The sequence below is a fragment of the Dermacentor albipictus genome, chromosome 4, assembly GCF_038994185.2.
Source record: "Dermacentor albipictus isolate Rhodes 1998 colony chromosome 4, USDA_Dalb.pri_finalv2, whole genome shotgun sequence".
Lineage (NCBI taxonomy): Eukaryota > Metazoa > Arthropoda > Arachnida > Ixodida > Ixodidae > Dermacentor > Dermacentor albipictus.
Genome location: NC_091824.1, coordinates 132,715,075 through 132,733,063, shown reverse-complemented (window position 1 = coordinate 132,733,063; position 17,989 = coordinate 132,715,075). Strand labels below are relative to the sequence as shown.

Below are 17,989 nucleotides of genomic sequence, written 5' to 3'. Positions count from 1 at the left end.
AAAATGTTACTTGGTGAAGCATAACAATCATGGGAAGGAGCTATTGCCACGGGACACAGTATATATTCCTTAATTATACACGCGTGCACCCGGTATCTCATGTCATAGTACGGGCACCGATATGCCTAATAGGTGTACCGACAGGCCTTCAGAGCGTTTTCGAATGTGCCTGTGGTGGTTTGAGCCCTTAAGGGCAATAAATGACATGCATTTACTTTTTCCAACTGGACGTTTTTTCAGACGTTTTCGCGGCCCCTAGGGAGTTCGAAAAATCGGGCTTGGGCTGTGCAACTGACCAAGAAGATGCTCCAGATGGTCCGTGGGGTGAACGAGTGGCGCAAGGAGTACAAGAACAGAAAGGACCTATGCATTGAGGAAGGAACGGGAAAGGAAGCGCGCTGCCTCCGTTTTGAAGGAGCTTAAGCTGTCTAATGTGCTGGCTAATTCCGAGATGCAGGTGTCCCTCATCCAAACCAAAATAAACTATTTAAATCAGTGAACGACAACACTGAGGCGTCGTGCGAGGGCAAAGAATATGTCAGGACAGTTGAGGTTGACTTACCCCTTGTTGAGAGAAAATCTCAATTGTGACAAAGTTCAGGCCTCATACCAGTGAGATTTCTATCAGCTGATAGAAACAGCTCATATTCGAAAATATTTGCTTCTGTATGCATCTCCTTTTTATTCGTATTTGAGAATGTCTGACTCTATTTGCAATTTTCTTTCGAAGACATATTATTTGCTGTGCATTTTACTAACCCCTGCCTTCTATTCTCTTTTTGAATAACATAAACACTACTCCTCAGTGTTCAAACTAGATTAAGGCGTTGTATTAGTTTATTTTCATACGCTTACCAGAGAGTGACAGCATCGCGCGACATGGTTTCAGCCCGTCTTGACATAACACATAATTCTGCGTCACTCAGGGAATTTCGCAAACGCACTCAGGGAAAACCTAGAAAACTCAGAGAATTTGGAAATGCCAACTTGGTAGACACACTAGCGCTTCCACTACAATACTCAACCTGTATGCCTCCAGTCCCCTTGCGAGCAGTGTGCATCTAGTACACTACGTTACCGAGCGAGACGCTCAGTAGTAGATCAAGAAAACAGAGATGCAATAATGGAGACAAATATGCTCATTCTCTGAGTACCCTCGTTTCACTGTCCCGTCCCCAAAGAAGAGCGTCAAGTCTCCAGTAAAACTCTCTTTTTCAGTAGTCACAGTCAGTCGTCACTTTCACTTCCTTGCTCAAAAATCGCGACACCTTTAGCGTAGTGCCGAGCTACAGACGCACTGTTCGTTTCCTTCATTTCAAGCATACGTTTGCTGCCTGAAGCAACCGGAGCTACCACTTCGCTCTTAGCTCACTCTTAGCTTTGAATGCTAAGAGTGATTTATGCAACAAAATAACAATTTATCATCTATTTTCTACGTGTAACCAGTGTGTTGCTAGGAGTTAGCACCTGAAGGACTTAGTACTGCTGTTATCTATACATCTGTAACAATCTTGACTGTTTGTCATACAATAAAAAATGGAAACAATACCGGAGATGAGGTCGCTGATGAATGAAACTCAAGACGGCAGTTAATTATTGCTCTGGCACTACCACAAGAAATATTTCTGTGCACATCAAGGAAAATGATATTAGCACCAAAATGCAACATTGTCATTACAAAAACACCTCCGATGAGTTGTTCAGCCAGGCATGGCCTTTCAGCGAGAAATGTGGATATTGATATCTTCTCCATACTGTAAGAAAGACAGCTTTTTGGTGGATAACAACACAACGGGAATCGACGCAATACTGCCAATCGTGTTGGTTTCATAAAAATATTTATTATTTGTTTGTCGCGATTGCGGTAGTTCCCCAAGCCATCCCGGCCTTCAAAATCGGCACTGCATGCTTTGTCCATGACATGTCCATACGCCAAAACAGTCGACCGATGTGCTCCAAGAGATACGTGCCTGTAGAAATAACCGTTGCATTCTTCTTTGGTATGCGCTCTTGGTCTCTGCTTCGGGTTAGCATAGAGTAGTCCACACAGCTAAGCAGCCATAAAAAGGAAGTAGTTATTTTGTCTTTGGTATTTGAACGAATGTTGACTACACAATGCGGGGCTGTTAAACATGTAGTGGGCTTCAACAAAAAACATAGTTCATCACAGTAAATGGACGATAACAACGAAGGAAAGCCACCATAAGTGTGGGGCTTCCTCTTAAAGGAATGCGGGCGAAACAAAGAAAGCTGTAACCATGTGCCGCCTTTCTGTCTTATATCGTTCTTCTCCAAGAGAGGATACCAGATAATTACAAATATATGTGCGTATGTACATCTTAATTACAAAACTTTGAACGTCTGACTAGGCGTCCTTCAAGCTTCTGGCACAGCTTCTTCAACAAACCTGCAACAGAGGTACGAACCAAGTGAGAAAGCAACAAAATTGCCACATAGCGCGCTGTGACAAGGATGTCAGAAATGACCGAGCCAGTGATTGCGAACAAGGTCTGTCGTTAGCCTTTGGGCTGGTATACTGTACTATGCCTAATACGCCGAATATCACGTATATCAAGGACACATAAGTGTTCTTAACTTCTGGAGCTTTGGAGCAAATGAAGGCTTACAAGGAGCTCGACACACAGCTCCCTAGTAGGGCTTGTCAAGCACGCAGTGGCTTGAAGTCTTTTCACAACGAATGCACGCATGGTTGCAAAACTAATATGCGGCCGTGATATCACTTAGTGAAGACGGCTTATCGGTTCTAACAAAGTGCTGCTAAAGTTAGCACAGTGGCTGAACTATTGAATTTGGAGGAACGTCTAAGCCGCCCTTTGTGTGTACTTAGATGTGAAAGGAGGCCTACCGAAACACTGCAATTTGTTGGAAGATAGTAAGAAGTAAGGATCTCATATGCGTTGCTTAAGGGCCATGAGCAGTAAGCTTCTTGCCAAGCAATAACGTGAAGAAAAAGAAAGCATAAGAGAATAGAGAACAATAATGTCTCATCTTATGACGGGTAAAATTTTGTTTCATTTATCCTTTGTCGTGCCATAAAATATAAAAACTGCTTTTCTTTTCATAAAACTGCAGTATAAGATTTTTTTTTACTGTGCTGCTCAGCAGTAGGGAAAGTAAGAACATATTGCACCGCAAAGAGCGCGTTGCATATGGATTTGGCCGTATTAGCAAAATTCGCCTTAGTTACATCATCGCTAAGGAAGCTTTATTACATGGAGCAATCATCTGTCGACACAGACTTAACGACAGACTTACGTCCCAAAGTCTAGCACCCACCTGAGACTAGTCTTCAACTCGTAGAGGTATAGGTATCCTTTAAAAGCGTGAGAGCAAACATCAGGACCAGTAAGCTCTTTGTTGTAGTGATTTCTGGGGAAGCACCTGAAAGTCAGAGTAATTTTTAAGACAAAATATTTATATACAAATATGTAAAAATTACAAATTCTGGTATAGATATCCGCGGCAGAGACGCTTTCGCCGGTTGCGGAACATTCATATTAGACAAGAAGCCAATGGCAAACGTATGTGAAATAGGATACGCAGCCTGAGTGCCATACAATTTCATTTTAATACACGCACACGACAACAAAACATGTTGACAAATAAGATAATCGTTGATGGAAAAAATTTTGCAGATACCGTACACAAGTTGGAATCTGTGTATCGAAGCTTTATAGAGAAGCGGTTCATTAATGGCTGCACAACTAACGGTTATGTGAAAATTATATTTACTTTCATACTATGCAAGGTAACGTGTAATCTCGAACAAGTGTTTTAGTTTGTCCACCACACAGGTCACAGCTTTAACTTCATGTAATGTTTATGCTTATGAACTACACCACCCACAAGCCATGTCTAAATACAAGCACTAAATCAGCTGTGTGTATATATATATATATATATATATATATATATGGTAGCATTCACTGAACCACCAACCGACCTAGCAGCAGCGAGCAGTCGCACAAATCAGGCAAATGCGGGAAAGTAGGCGAAGAATGGTTCGCTTTCAAAACCATATATTGGCGACAGAGCCCCCAGGGTACAAGAAAAGAACTGACACGACGTCATTTATATGTTGGCGACACCAACAAGTGAACACAACATCAAGACGCCTAAAGGTCGCTATTGAGAAGGAGCCAAGAAGGCCATGCGCATTCATATTTTTTTTTTAAAGAGAAAGAAGCAGAAGTATTAGGCAAGCTGTTAGTTTCATTTAGTAAGCCAAATTGCTCCTTCTGCAAGAGCACATCCTTCCTAATTCCTGCTCCAAGAGGACGTCTGCGTTTCTTTCTTTTTTTTTTTTTGCTCCGTGTATCGTTTCTTTTTTTCTATACATGAGGGCCGTGCTGCTTATGTGCGGTTGTTTTATGTGGGCAGCCTTTTTCTCCATCTGCTTCATATACGGGTTCTTTTTTATTAACAAACGTGCAGCTTTGAGTAAGTGCTCGAGTTGTGTATGTTAGTTTGCCGTCATCAGTTTTCGCGCTGTTCATTGGGTATGCGCATGCATATTACAGCGCAGCTACTAGCATCTCGGTGGTCGGCAGTTTTGGCCCATGCGGCCCTAAGCAAGCAAAAATGGAAGGACTCGTCCCCCTCGTATGCCGAGACGACAAGCACTCGGCAAAGTGAACCGAGCAGTGCATACATTCATTAGAATCATGCATACAACGTACGGAACATCCTACGCTTGGATAAAGAACAAGCTCAAAACAATCATCCAAACCATCAAAAATTGGGCGGCATGTTACACTCCTGGAACACGTAAAGGCGAAAGCCTGCTGCCCGAATGGTAATGCGTTAAGTCATGCGATCGGAGGAGCCAGACTTCTTGCAAGACATAACAAGCTGCAGTGTGCAGCAAACGTATTGCGCTGTAGGTCAACCTCCTCAACTACGCATGCGAGCACCTAATGCACTACCTAAATGTTCTTTTCTTCTTTCTTTCGTTCGTTCTTTCTTTCGTTCGTTCTTTCTTCCTTTCTTTCTTTTGGTCGTTCTTTTTTTTCTTTCTTTTATTCGTTAAATCTTTCTTTCATTTGTTCATTCATATTCAGCCATTGCATATTTGCTTGCTTACGCAGGCATGAGCCATTCCAGTTCATATTTTTTGCATCACTAGACTAGATGCTGCTTTTTTCGTGTATGAGCCATTGCTGATGATGATTTTTTTGTTTCACTTGTATACTTTTTTTATCACTGGACTGGACGCAGCTTTTTCTTTAGTATGAGCCATTGCAACGAGCCACTTAAGGCTTTCGCCTTGATAAAGCATTGCATGCCCGCCTCTGCAGTTGTAGGGATGGTTTTCCAACAGCTTCGCTGGAGATCCAATTTCGCAGGACCAGGATGGCGACTGACTTTTTTTCCATTTATATATTAAGACTTGCCTCCAATCAATTAGTCTACCTGGCAAGTACTTTAATACGAGCCAAGGGCATGCTTGCAGCTGCAGTTTTCCGTAACACAGTATATGCAGTAAGCTTTATTGTCAGAAAACCTGTGTTGTTTGTCCATAGTTACATGTTTTATCTTTGCACCAGCCAGTTGTGGCTTGACCCTTACTAGTAACTTGTTCGTTAGCCCAGAAAGCCATTCCAGCGCTTGTTCAGTACCTGAAGGCAACCGACTTGAGTGCCCGACTGTAGACATCCTGCACCTAACTTCGTGCATGTGAAAGTGCGGTATAGACTCATGCTTTCTCTCTCTCTCTTTAACCCCCATCCCCCTCTCTACGTGTAGGGTACTGAACTGGACCCAGTCTAGTTAACCTCCCTGCCTTTCCTTCCTCTTTTCTCCCTCCCTCTTTCTCTCTCTCTCTCTCTACGCTACTACAGACGCCACCAAGGTGCACTGCAACAGACGCCCGGAGAGTGCAGTGTCTAAAAGCAAACACAAAAGCGCCCTTATCTGGTTGTTACTACTCTAGTAAAAATATTGTATTGGCAAGGCTTCACAAAACTCAGAAAGGATTTGCAGTTGAGGCTACTATCATGAGAACTTAATGTCAAATCCTCCTGTTGGTCTTCCTCTGACTGCACTGAAGCCTTCGAATACATTGGGTAATGTTGACCCGTGATACAATCGGGCCTATGGCTCTGGCTCTGTAGAATAGCCTGTTTAGCTCTAACTATCCATCCTCCAGCGAAGATACTCATGCTTTACTCATGCTCATGCTTCAGTACTCATGGTCATGATTGAATGCTATAATTCCAATTGTGTCATGGTTTTCTCAACATCTGACCAGATTTCGCACCACTGTCAAAGAATGAACGAGTTTGAGTACCCTTTGTTACACAAGCAAATATTGTATACTGATGAGGAGTAAAACGAAATAATGTACTTACCCGTCAAGTAAAGGTACCCTGGAAAGAAAAGAAAGTGTAATGATTAAAAATAGGTCAACGGGTGCTCTTGCACAGTAACAAGCACAAAACACTCTATAACTCTGTATAAAAAATAAACCATGGCTTCCAAAATCAATATGGATGTGGTGAAGTGGACGAGAAAACAAGGCCCTCAGCAAAAACGCATAAATTTATACATACACTTACCGGAATCAATTTTAAAGAAATCTTTCAGATAAAAACATAACTGTTGGTTTATTACATTTACTGCTTTTCAGAGAACAAAGTATGTGGCTTCGCTTTATGCATAACTTGCCCTGAAGTCACTTCGAATGCGAATTTATCGCTCTTGCAGGAAACTACGTTGGCGACCACGTTTCATCTTCACTGAGGTTCAAAAATATCTAAAACAGTTACAATATGCTGCGAGTTGGTGAAGCGTGAAATTACTCTTGAGTGCTGCCTTGCCTTTTTAGTCGAGCAAGTAAATGACATAAATGAATCTCATGGTGTCATATTCTTAGATTGCTCTTCAAGCCTTATACCGTCATTGGACAGAAAAACTAAAGCGCTGACACTTCCATTACTGGCGCGTCACTCTCACGTTCACTTACTGTTTTTTCTTCACACACATATGACTTAAGCTTTCGTACTCTCCGTCCCAATAGTTTTTTTATTGGATTCTAATTATATTGACCGGCCATGAATCTTTGTGATGGCATTTTAAATAACCTCATGGCATGTCGCCTTCATGGTTATAGCGCATCTTTAACTAAGGAATGAATATATGCAACAATCAACAAAAGACACAGCTGTCTTTTTATCCTTAATTGGCGGTATTGGGGAAGTATTCTGTAAAAGTCCACCTAATGGACTGTCGATTTCAGCCGTTCCTGATTGTCTAGGACCACTCGTCTCCTCCTCCCTCGTACAGCTGCATCCAATCAGCAGCGGCCGAAATGGAGACTCCTTTCGGTGGACTCTACAGAATACCCCTCCTGCTCTCGCATCCCCTATTGGCTCTTTACATAATGGGTGTTTCAAGAAATTAGTCCGAAAATCCTCAAAAATAATGAAAACACGATATTTGCTCGCTAACTTTGACATTACTTTTTCTGTGGCGGCAAACATCCTAAGATGAGTGGAAGCATGAATTAATTGCAGTAATAGTTATAGAAATTAAAATAATCAATTTTTTAACCAGACGAGGCCTACGGTCGGGTCAAATGGGTAAATCGAAGCACTTTCTGCAATAAGTCCATAGCCATTTTGAGATATTCCAAAAAGCGCCCGCTGGCAATTTTTGCAGAGTGATGAAATCCGACCAATTTAACCTGCGAAACCGAAACCGAAGTGCCGAAAGGTGCCTGTCACTAGTTCCGACAGCAGATCCCGGCACTTGCGGATTGACTTTGTAACGTTTCGTAATGGCTACGTTGTCCATACATGCGCACACACTCCACTGTTTATTGCGTGTTCGGGCATGCACATGTTTGTATTTATGATGCATAAGAATCGCAAAAAAAAAAATATCTGTGCTATTCCACTCTGTGAAGGTAGATGACCAGCAAAGCTGCGTATAGTGATCACTATATTGATTTAATATGTGGTGATTACTGTTTTTATTGAAGAAACACCCATACATGTGACTTTTGGATTCTACCATCTTTTATTGTATTTTGTTACCATAGGGATCATTGCTTTATGGTCGCTATGGTAGAGACCATAGGCTGAACAACGATGCTGGAAATATTTTTAGCAAACGTCAAGTCTCTACATGACCGATGACGCGTAGTTGGTACATTGACATGCGTATATCATTGAATACCGAACCTATCTAGCCGGAACGACACTTATCACTTTCCGCCCGGTCACGTCAGATCGATGTTGAAATCAGCTACAATGACGATGGACATAGTCTACCGGAGTGATCCAACCGAACACGTCGGCTAGAAACGTCCCAATGTCCCTCTCGGGCACAGCTGGTGGGATAGCATATATATAATGATTTCTTCGTCTACGCGAACCTCTTCTACGCACGCAAAAATGAACGGAAAACTAGCCATATACAGCTTCGCTGTAAAATAACGTGAGCAATACGAAGGGGGCGAAACGCAGCGCTGCTTCCTGTCATCTGTATCTTTCTCTGATTTCCGCGCTGTTTTTTCTATCTTGAAACCAGACCAGTCACCATCGGTTATTATGATGCTACGTGCATGTGCTAGCAAACGATTAAAATATCCCTTAGTTATAGAACCATTCAGTAAATGCATCCTATAAAAATATTATTATTTCTTTACTTTCAAGGTAAAAATTCGAGGACACCCAGTCACTTACGATTTGTGAATGAGCAAGCATCAATGTCCGATTGAACGCCGCTGAACTGTTCGCGGGATAGCGAGCGCCATGAGACGCTTGGCAAGTTTTGATTTCACCCTACCGAGGCGCAGTTAGAACGCAGGCGAAAGCTTGCGCGGGCAAGGAACGCGCGGATAACGCAGCCTTCCGAGAGCGAGAGCGAGGGTGACCTGGTATGGCGGTGACTCCCTCTCCCCTCACGCAATAACGCGGCAGTAGATGCGCCCTTTCGCCCTTTCTGCTTCGTCGAGACCCGAGCCAGCAAGCGTACGCCAGCGTCACGAGCGCACCTCTCGCGCGCTTGTGACGTGGCGTCGCATCTCAAGGGAAGTTAGGAGCCGTTTCACTGGTACAGACGCCGCCCGCTTGTTCGCTCAACGTGCCACTTGAGGCTTTCGCATTAACAAATAGGCTCACCGGGATTGTAGACAGTTCGCCGGCGCACCTCGTAGTCGGTGCCCGGTATCTCGAGCACGCACTCGAAGGTCACTGCGGGCGGCAGCTGCTCGGCGCTGAACGAGCGAGACAGCTCGATGTCGTACGTGCCGTTGGTTTTCCGTGTCCGAGGCCTTCCGCGCTGGACCTCGGTGCGGCGCATGTCCGGTGTGATGCTGAACAGCCGCAGTGTGGGACGCGGGTGCAGCCCCAGGGCGCCGCAGTGAACCTCCACCATTGTGCCAGTGCCACTGAAGCTGCCCGTGCTCGAACTCGGTCCAGCGGAACTGGTGTCAGTTGGAACTCCCACGCGTGCGTGCGCGGCGGTTCCAAGGTATGGGGCGGCAGCGGGTGGCACAGCGGGCGCTGGTGTGGTCACGTAGGTCAGAGTGAAGTTTTTCGCTGGTACTGCGAGATGGCAAGAATGGTAGGTGCACAGCTTGAAAGAGTGAGCATAATGGGACAAAATTACTCAGTTACCTCGTATCTTTGATTGCACCAGAATCTTCCCTCCAGTTCTTTCACTTAAGCGGGATACTTTACGTATACGAAAAGTTTGCGGTGGTTTAACATGAACGAGATGCATAATTCCCAGCGCCGCCTTGTCTACAGGAAAATGCGTAGTGTCGGCAAATTCAACTACGTGATTCAACGAAATCTAGTGGGGATTGTAAGATCTGTTTGACAAAGTTTGAGCAGGTGATCTTTAAAAGTCAGTAATACGCTATACAGCTTGATTTTCGGGAAAGGAAGCAAACCATTTATATTTTCTCGATACAGCGGCACATAGAGCCAGTATGTGGCTCCCCCAGACGCGTTGTCAGCTAAAAGAAACAGAGCATTGTGGTCAGGAAGGTCAATATTTCAATTAAAACAATTTTCCTAGCCTCAAAACAATGAATCTTTAATTTGTACGCACCCCGAACATGCCCGGTTTCTCATGAAAGTGCATAACTGGAAGGAAACACGGGCTCTGCAATAAATACGAACTTTCATAGATCACTTTCAGAACGGACAATATCTGTCCGGCGCATCGGTACCCAATGTTTAGGCACGCCTATCAGGCTGAATTATTGCGTACACTCCACAGCATGAAATGTCGTTTCGGGAAATGTGCTTTAACTGACACTACAAAAAATTTACAAGGGAAGGGAAAGAAGACGAAGTGTTACAGGATGGCAGCTTGGCCATGCGCACGAACTCTGTCCAAACAGGGGCGTCTGGCGATGGACTACGCAGTGGGTCTCAGATTCATTCGACCCGCAAGCACCCGTGTCGGGGTCCCCATGCATGAAGCTCGCGGGGCCGCCTTCGCTACGAAACCGAGCAAAAAAGAAGCTCTCCTCTACAAACGACGCGGAGAAAACGGATGTGCGCCGTTCCAAGCCTCCTGTCGGCACGTACGCTCAGGCGTGCTGGTTGACAGCGAACACGCCCAAAGGTAGGGACGGTGCCTGTGCCAGTGTTGAACGTGTCAGCGCTACCGCACGGCATTTCGCTTTCACTTTGTATTCCTGCTTCCATACTTGGGACCCCTCAAACGGGAGCGCCTGAATGACTTTCCGCACCTCGTGTGGAGGCCTCCAGCCTTCTTTTCGTTTTTTTTCTTTTTCCTTTTTTTTGTGTGTCGCCTCATCGAGCAAACGTGGTTCACGAGGCGTGAGGGTCGGAGAACCACGACGCGCTGTGGCAAGAGTCTCATGTGTATAAAAGCAGGACGTGTAATTATTCCTTGCAGACGGACGAAGACAATAGCGCTGAGCAATACGCTATATGTGTGTGTTGTTACTTGTAGATTTTAGTTCTCTCTTTCGTTCACTTCGCCCTTGATGATGATACTAGCTGACATGAGGTTGCTTTTTCATGTGGGTATTGCCACCCGAGGCTGCAAACAGAAAGTGCCTCGCCGTCTGCCCCAGAACTAAAGGTATATCTGTGTGTCCCTTAAGGGCGACAGGAACTGGACGGGGGAGGGAGGAAGGTGGAGGCTGAAGCGGCTCAGGAGGATGAAGCAAACATAACAGTGCACAAGTAGCGAGTAGCGGGTCTTTCGAGAGGCGTAGAAATAATAAATGAGAAGGTGACAGCAACTTGCAAACGTCCAGACGTTCTCGGGAAGTGTGGCGAATGTCGTTACGCGTAGATGGCTTTCTCCTACACGTGTCTCATCTTGAGCAGTCTATGCGCACTGGTCCTGAAACTGCTGGCAGCGTCATGCTTTATGCATTGGGAGTAGGCACCATCCTTGTCTCTCAGCAGACAGCGTAATTACTGGGCCAAGTATCCCCTACGAAACTGCTCTACGCAGACTTCTTTAGTGATAGATTCTACTAAGCCCTCCCCTTCAAAGCTGTGCTTCCAAATAAAAAGAAGGGTACCATATATAAAACCAACGGAACGCTTGGAAACAGATGCGGGCATCGTCGTAATGTGGTATTTAAACGCAAATGTGCACATTATTTGAATATTTCATGACATCTAGAATTGTGCCAATGTTCTATGAAGTGCGGTACCTATTTTGTGTTTCCCACTTTGCGATACAATAGCCACATTCCATGAACCTAACAGCGCTGATTTACATTTGAAAGCACCAGAATAGCGATTTGTAATGAAACAGGAAAAGGCTCAGAGGACTGGGCAGAAGCGACTCTACGCGACTCCGCCGATGAACGCTGATGCTGCTTGGCCTCCGAAAACCTGCAATAATTTCAAATCTCGTTTACATGTTCAAGCACGCACATTTAACCGTTGGTCAATGTGAAAGACGGAGAAAAAATTTGCGATAGTAAAGGCGGTGAGCAAAATACAGCGATCTATCGCTTACATCGGTACCAGCGAGCTAAGCAGTGTGAAGAAAAAGAAAATATATAATGAGTTTGACGTGGTGGAGCGACTGTGGTACAAGGACGTTATGCCTTCGTAGCAGTGCTTTCGAGAACAGCAGCTGGCCATGGTTCAATGGCGGACAGCCGACGACACACCGGCATATCTCCTGCGTGTGCAAAGGCACCCTATCCAGTGCTTTGGCTGAAGAGCCCACTCATTGCAGTGTTCTCCTCTTACGTCCCAGCAGCCAGATCTAACATGTATTCACATGTGCACACAAAGCTGTCTTCCTAGAATCATATTTGCAAAAATTTTAATTATCTCGGATAATTTTGTTGAGCTGTGTCCTAATCGAAGTTGTTGTCAAAGAAGCTCTTTATGGGGGTCTACTTCGTCTAAGTATTGCAGCGCTGCATGGCCACCGTTTTAATGTTCTCTTAATGAATAAGCGTTTTGTTGACCCTTCAGCCCACGCTTTCGCCCGCAAGTAGAAGACGAAGGCATAGGGTTCAAGAAAACCTAGTTTCTAAGCAACATAGCACCTTCATTTGCTTCACCTTATGCATGCCCAACGCACCACTTTACTACTGCGTCTTTGCTTGCTGTACCTCAAACTCTCGTAAGTTCTCCGATCTTCCTCTGAGGAATGATACCGAACATAGCACAAACCAAAAACGTTATCCTGTTTACCGCGGCCCACTCATGTTACTCACACGCATCCTGAAAGAGTAACTATGCCAAGCAGCTTCTATTTTTGGCACCTCCGTACCACCTAACACTCTTCGTCGCCCATTAGAGATTCTAAAGTTCTAGTTTCACTCAGCCTTACTTTTATAAGTAAAAGCAGACCCCATTCATATTAAATGCGTGAGTTGAACTTCACTACATTAGCTTTCATTTTCCGCTTCTTCATCCACAGCTTGCTAATCCTTTTTCGTGAGGCTAATGCGAGCCAGTGCGCTTCACTTAGTCCGTCCATCCAGGACGGGTGTGTCATAGTCTGAGCCCAAACATGGCCGCGCAGACTCCTTCTTACGCTTGTTTCTTAAGATCTTCGCATCTGCCCATCTATAATTCACGTAGTTCGCATCTCTCGGTGCTCAGGTTGAGAGCCTCTTGCAGCATGTATTACTTTTTGCTTTGCTTGTGACATGCTGACGCCTCGGGCGCAGCCATTCGCGGCACCGTGGAGCTTATACGAGGGGATTATGCGGTTTCGTCGAGCCAGGGAGTGACTGGTAATGAGCTATGAGAGGGGCTTATGACGGGTCGATAAGCTTAATAAGTGCTGCCAGGATAAGCATCATGCATAACACGTGCGGGAGTAGAAACGGCGAGACAGAATTTAAAGAAGAAAAACAGAGAGAGCCCTTTGACGTAGTTTAAAAGTTCTTTCCTTTCAAACTAGCGGTTTAGTGAAAAGGCAGAAGAGAACGGAAACAAGAGTGCCACTTGTTTACCACCACAGTGGTTTCATGCGTCATTTTGAGGTGCCTCATCTGTATAGCCATGGTCTGACATCGCCCCCACTGCAATATATTCAAAGCAAAAGCATACGCATTGGATCTTGAAGACTTGAAGTGATAGACAGTGGTAGAACAAGGGAGGTTTTAGGATACAAAGAATACGTTCAGCAAGAATTTGTTCATTTGAGGGCTTCCACGAGCTTTGGCGTCAATACAGCCAACCACAGTGATTAATTTATCATTTGCACACACAAGTTCGGAATAAAAAAAGACAAAAATGCGGGGTCCCCATTTAGGAAGTAGTTATCGTGCATTACTTGGTTGTAATCCAAGGGTATTATCGCTATTATTCTTTAGGCCCTCATGATTGCCCAGCTCCTACTTTTACTGAAACGGTACTCTGCTTTCCCTTGACTCTACGAAGTGGCCCTACTCTACAGTGGCTCAAGAAAACTTAGATAACCAAATGACAATCTATGTCAGCAAGTCGTACAATGTACAGGGCCACGCAAACATTGATTGATTCGTAGGGTTTATCTTCCCGAGGCAGCGCAGAAGCTTCAGAAATGCCGTAATGGACGATCCCAGACAAATTTCAATATTGTGATTCTTGTGAGCGTGGACTTAACGTTAACGTACCCGCACGAACTCTTTCTTTTCCATCCCACTTTTATTGGAATCCTAAAACATTGGCTGAGAGCTGAAATGGTGACCTGGCACGCATCAGCAGATCAGCTACAGGTAGTACGCTACCGCGACCGGTAAATAGTCACGGGAACGAAAAACGCCGCCTTAACGCAGCTTTGACTACAAAGGCTGCAAGGGACAGTGCGCAACATTTCGGCTAAAAGTAGAGAAGGCATTCGCACGAGGAAGTGTAAGACTGAGCTCAGCACAAGAAAAGTATGGCATTCAGAGAGCCCAAAACCGAGAAATAAAGTAACTACAATGAACAAAATCTCAACAAAATTGACCCAACTTGTTCCTAGAGGGACACTACCAATTGCAAACAAGATTGAAGCTCACTAGCGTAGGATATTCTCCATGCAGTAGCGAATGCGAAAGAAAAGTTTAATTTCGCTCGAACTTTCCGCGTTTATCTGAACCATCTCAGAGTGGCCCTTCGCGTGTTTGCGCAGTCCTGTCGTAGGCGTGTCCCAACCGAGCTCCTCGCTGCATAGATTGAGACCGAACGCAAAACAATAACAAACATCCGAAGAGAATTCAATATCAGCGTGAGAGTTGCCAGCTGTCGAAAGCTAGCGGCCGCTTAGGTTAAAGTCAGGCCAAGGAATTATTGATGTCTCAAGGAAAGCCACAAAACCGGCAGAACGTTGCACGAAAAGCAAAGAATGCACTCGTTGGCGGAAAGCGCTGGTGGTAGAATGGACGGAGCAGCTGTTTCAACAATTGGTCGGCTCCTCTTTCGCAACGGCGACGTTGTAGCGTCCACGCATTTGAATTGCACCGCAACGCCTCTACAAGGGCAGCTCGCTGGATTTGGCGTATACATTGGAAACCTATAGCTTTCTCTCGCGTTGAACGCCCAGGCTTTTATTACCGCGAGAAGACTGCGCCCACAAACAACGCTTCAACGCACCATCTTGCCTCGTTCCCCGACTTCCTCCCTCACCTTTATGTCCTTCCTTTCTCCTTTTTTTTCTTTTTTACTGCTTCATGCCTACGAGCATGTTGCGTAACACGCTACACTTTTCTTATTTTCATCGTTTTACTAAAAAATGTCTCGTCTTTCGGAGGGCTCTTGTAACTTGCTTGCCCCTTTTGCATTGTTCGGCTACGTTTGTTTCCTGTCAGCCCTTTATATTTTCGGGCAAAGTTTCGGACATGTTCACATCTTTAGTTTCTTTTTTTTTCCTTTCCCTGTTACATCCTCTCACCTCTGTGCTACTATACGGGATGGTAAATTTAAAGTTTTATGGTATATTGAAAAATAGCCTCTTACAGATCAAATAGTTCCACTCCCTGAGCTGGATAATCCATCGAGGGCGACATTCCTTGCACGAGAAATCGAAGCGCATATTCAATTAATAAAAATATGCACTAATTATTATATTTTGAATTATTTACTTTTCGGTAGGTATTGCAATTTAGGAAATGTTCCGGTGAGTCTGCACTGCGTATCCACTTGGAACTAATTTAGAGAATGTCGCTAGTTTTGATATATGCGCCATCAAACTTGCCGTAATAAAAATGCACTGTTGCACTTACCTTTTAACAGAACACTCTTTTATGCATTGAAGCACAGGAGTAACTGGAACGCCCATGTATTTCGTTCTGCACTTTGGCAAATGATACCGCGAAACTGGTGTGATCCTAGAATTTAAGTTCAAGTGGATACATTTTGCAAGCTCCCCGGCTACAATTCCTAAATTGCAACATGTGCCTTAAAGTAATTAATCATGAAGTTTATTTGTGAATTTTTCTCAGTTAGTTGAACACGGGTTTCTCTTCGAATAATTTAGCCGAAATACAAAAATCATACTATCTGTCACAGGCAATCTTTAAAAATTCCATAACAACTATAAATGACTACCCCGTGGACTCGTTTTTACTTGCTTCTATCTTAACATGGCTAGCGCGTACTTGCCCGCAGTTCTTGCTTGATTCCTGCAGAAAGTTCACATGTCGCTTCACCTCAGCCAACTTCTACAGATCGCGTCCTGCGTTCTTACCCTTTTCGCTTGCTTTTCGCCAGTGTGTCTCAAACGGAAGAAGCAGGAACTGACGACTATGGGGACGGATCGGATTCAACATATGGGCTGAAACGCTGCCCTCCAATAGTAGTGCTCGTTTTCTTTTGCTGTGACAAGGGGAGGGCGCCTTACTTTGCATTCACTTTTTTTTTACAACATCATTATGTTTTCCTTTAATTTGTTCTGACTGAACCCGCAGCAAATAGGACCTGTGCCACCATGAAATAGTTATAAAATAAGGCGACATATAACACACACACACACACACACACACACACACACACACACACACACACACACACACACACACACACACACACACACACACACACACACACACACACACACACACACACACACACACACACACACACACACACACACATATATATATATATATATATATATATATATATATATATATATATATATATATATATATATAGATCAAAGGCAGTGGACCTCTTGAACAGTTGTAGGTGTTTTGAAGTGAAGTGGTAGCATGCTGCACCCCCTAACAGATCAGACGTAGACGTTGCTGTTGAATAAAGATATTACTTGTTTCCTGAGGAATACCTTACTGAATGCAGCTTGTCTCAGACAGTCACATTTAGCTGCAACGCAGCTGTCGCCAAGGAGCTGCAGCGAAGGCGACACTGCCTGCTTTGCATTAGTCGGGGATGTCAAAAATAAATCGGTCACCAAACCACTTAAGTTCACCGAAAGCATGCAGCTTAACTCTTTCCCGCATATTTTACTTGCCCGGCTGTTCAAAAGCTAGAGGTAACGACAAAATAAGGCGGTACGTATACGGGCTTTACTTATGGGCACTAGGAGAAAAATCCGAAAAGAACAGTGAGATCCCCATTGTGCGTTCAGGTTTAATCACAAGGGAATGCTCCCAACACCTTATCATTTGTTTCTGTTGAAAATCCGCTCCCAAACTGATAATGCGCTCTATCGCATAGTATCCCGCCGTCGGAATTCGCCGAGTCACTATTATTCACGTAATCTTACATATGGCTCCTCCCAAAAGACACTAGAAAATCCATTGCTGGCGTACGTTTTTCTAGACAATTCGTGCTAGGGCTCGCGCACTGTCTTTGAAATAAAAATGCGCGGCATCCTGGTCGGTTTCCATCTTTCACATATATATATATATATATATATATATATATATATATATATATATATATATATATATATATGTGAAAGATGGAAACCGACCAGGATGCCCCGCATTTTTATTTCAAAGACAGTGCGCGAGCCCTAGCACGAATTGTCTAGAAAAACGTACGCCAGCAATGGATTTTCTAGTGTCTTTTGGGAGGAGCCATATGTAAGATTACGTGAATAATAGTGACTCGGCGAATTCCGACGGCGGGATACTATGCGATAGAGCGCATTATCAGTTTGGGAGCGGATTTTCAACAGAAACAAATGATAAGGTGTTGGGAGCATTCCCTTGTGATTAAACCTGAACGCACAATGGGGATCTCACTGTTCTTTTCGGATTTTTCTCCTAGTGCCCATAAGTAAAGCCCGTATACGTACCGCCTTATTTTGTCGTTACCTCTAGCTTTTGAACAGCCGGGCAAGTAAAATATGCGGGAAAGAGTTAAGCTGCATGCTTTCGGTGAACTTAAGTGGTTTGGTGACCGATTTATTTTTGACATCCCCGACTAATGCAAAGCAGGCAGTGTCGCCTTCGCTGCAGCTCCTTGGCGACAGCTGCGTTGCAGCTAAATGTGACTGTCTGAGACAAGCTGCATTCAGTAAGGTATTCCTCAGGAAACAAGTAATATCTTTATTCAACAGC

The 17,989-nt window shown here is 44.3% G+C and overlaps 1 protein-coding gene across 1 annotated transcript in view; it reads right to left on the bottom strand.

The window, feature by feature from the left end:
* Positions 1-1,821: 1,821 nt before the first annotated feature.
* Positions 1,822-17,989, bottom strand: part of LOC135898344 (uncharacterized) — a 98,554-nt gene continuing 82,386 nt past the window's right edge. Inside the window, exons 3-6 of the mRNA XM_065427228.1 lie at positions 9,147-9,572; positions 6,372-6,389; positions 3,298-3,402; positions 1,822-2,407 (exon numbers count right to left, since the gene is read on the bottom strand). Of these exons, the coding sequence (XP_065283300.1) occupies positions 3,311-3,402; positions 6,372-6,389; positions 9,147-9,572 (536 nt within the window). The 3' untranslated portion in view covers positions 1,822-2,407; positions 3,298-3,310. The remainder of the gene's footprint in view (positions 2,408-3,297; positions 3,403-6,371; positions 6,390-9,146; positions 9,573-17,989) is intronic.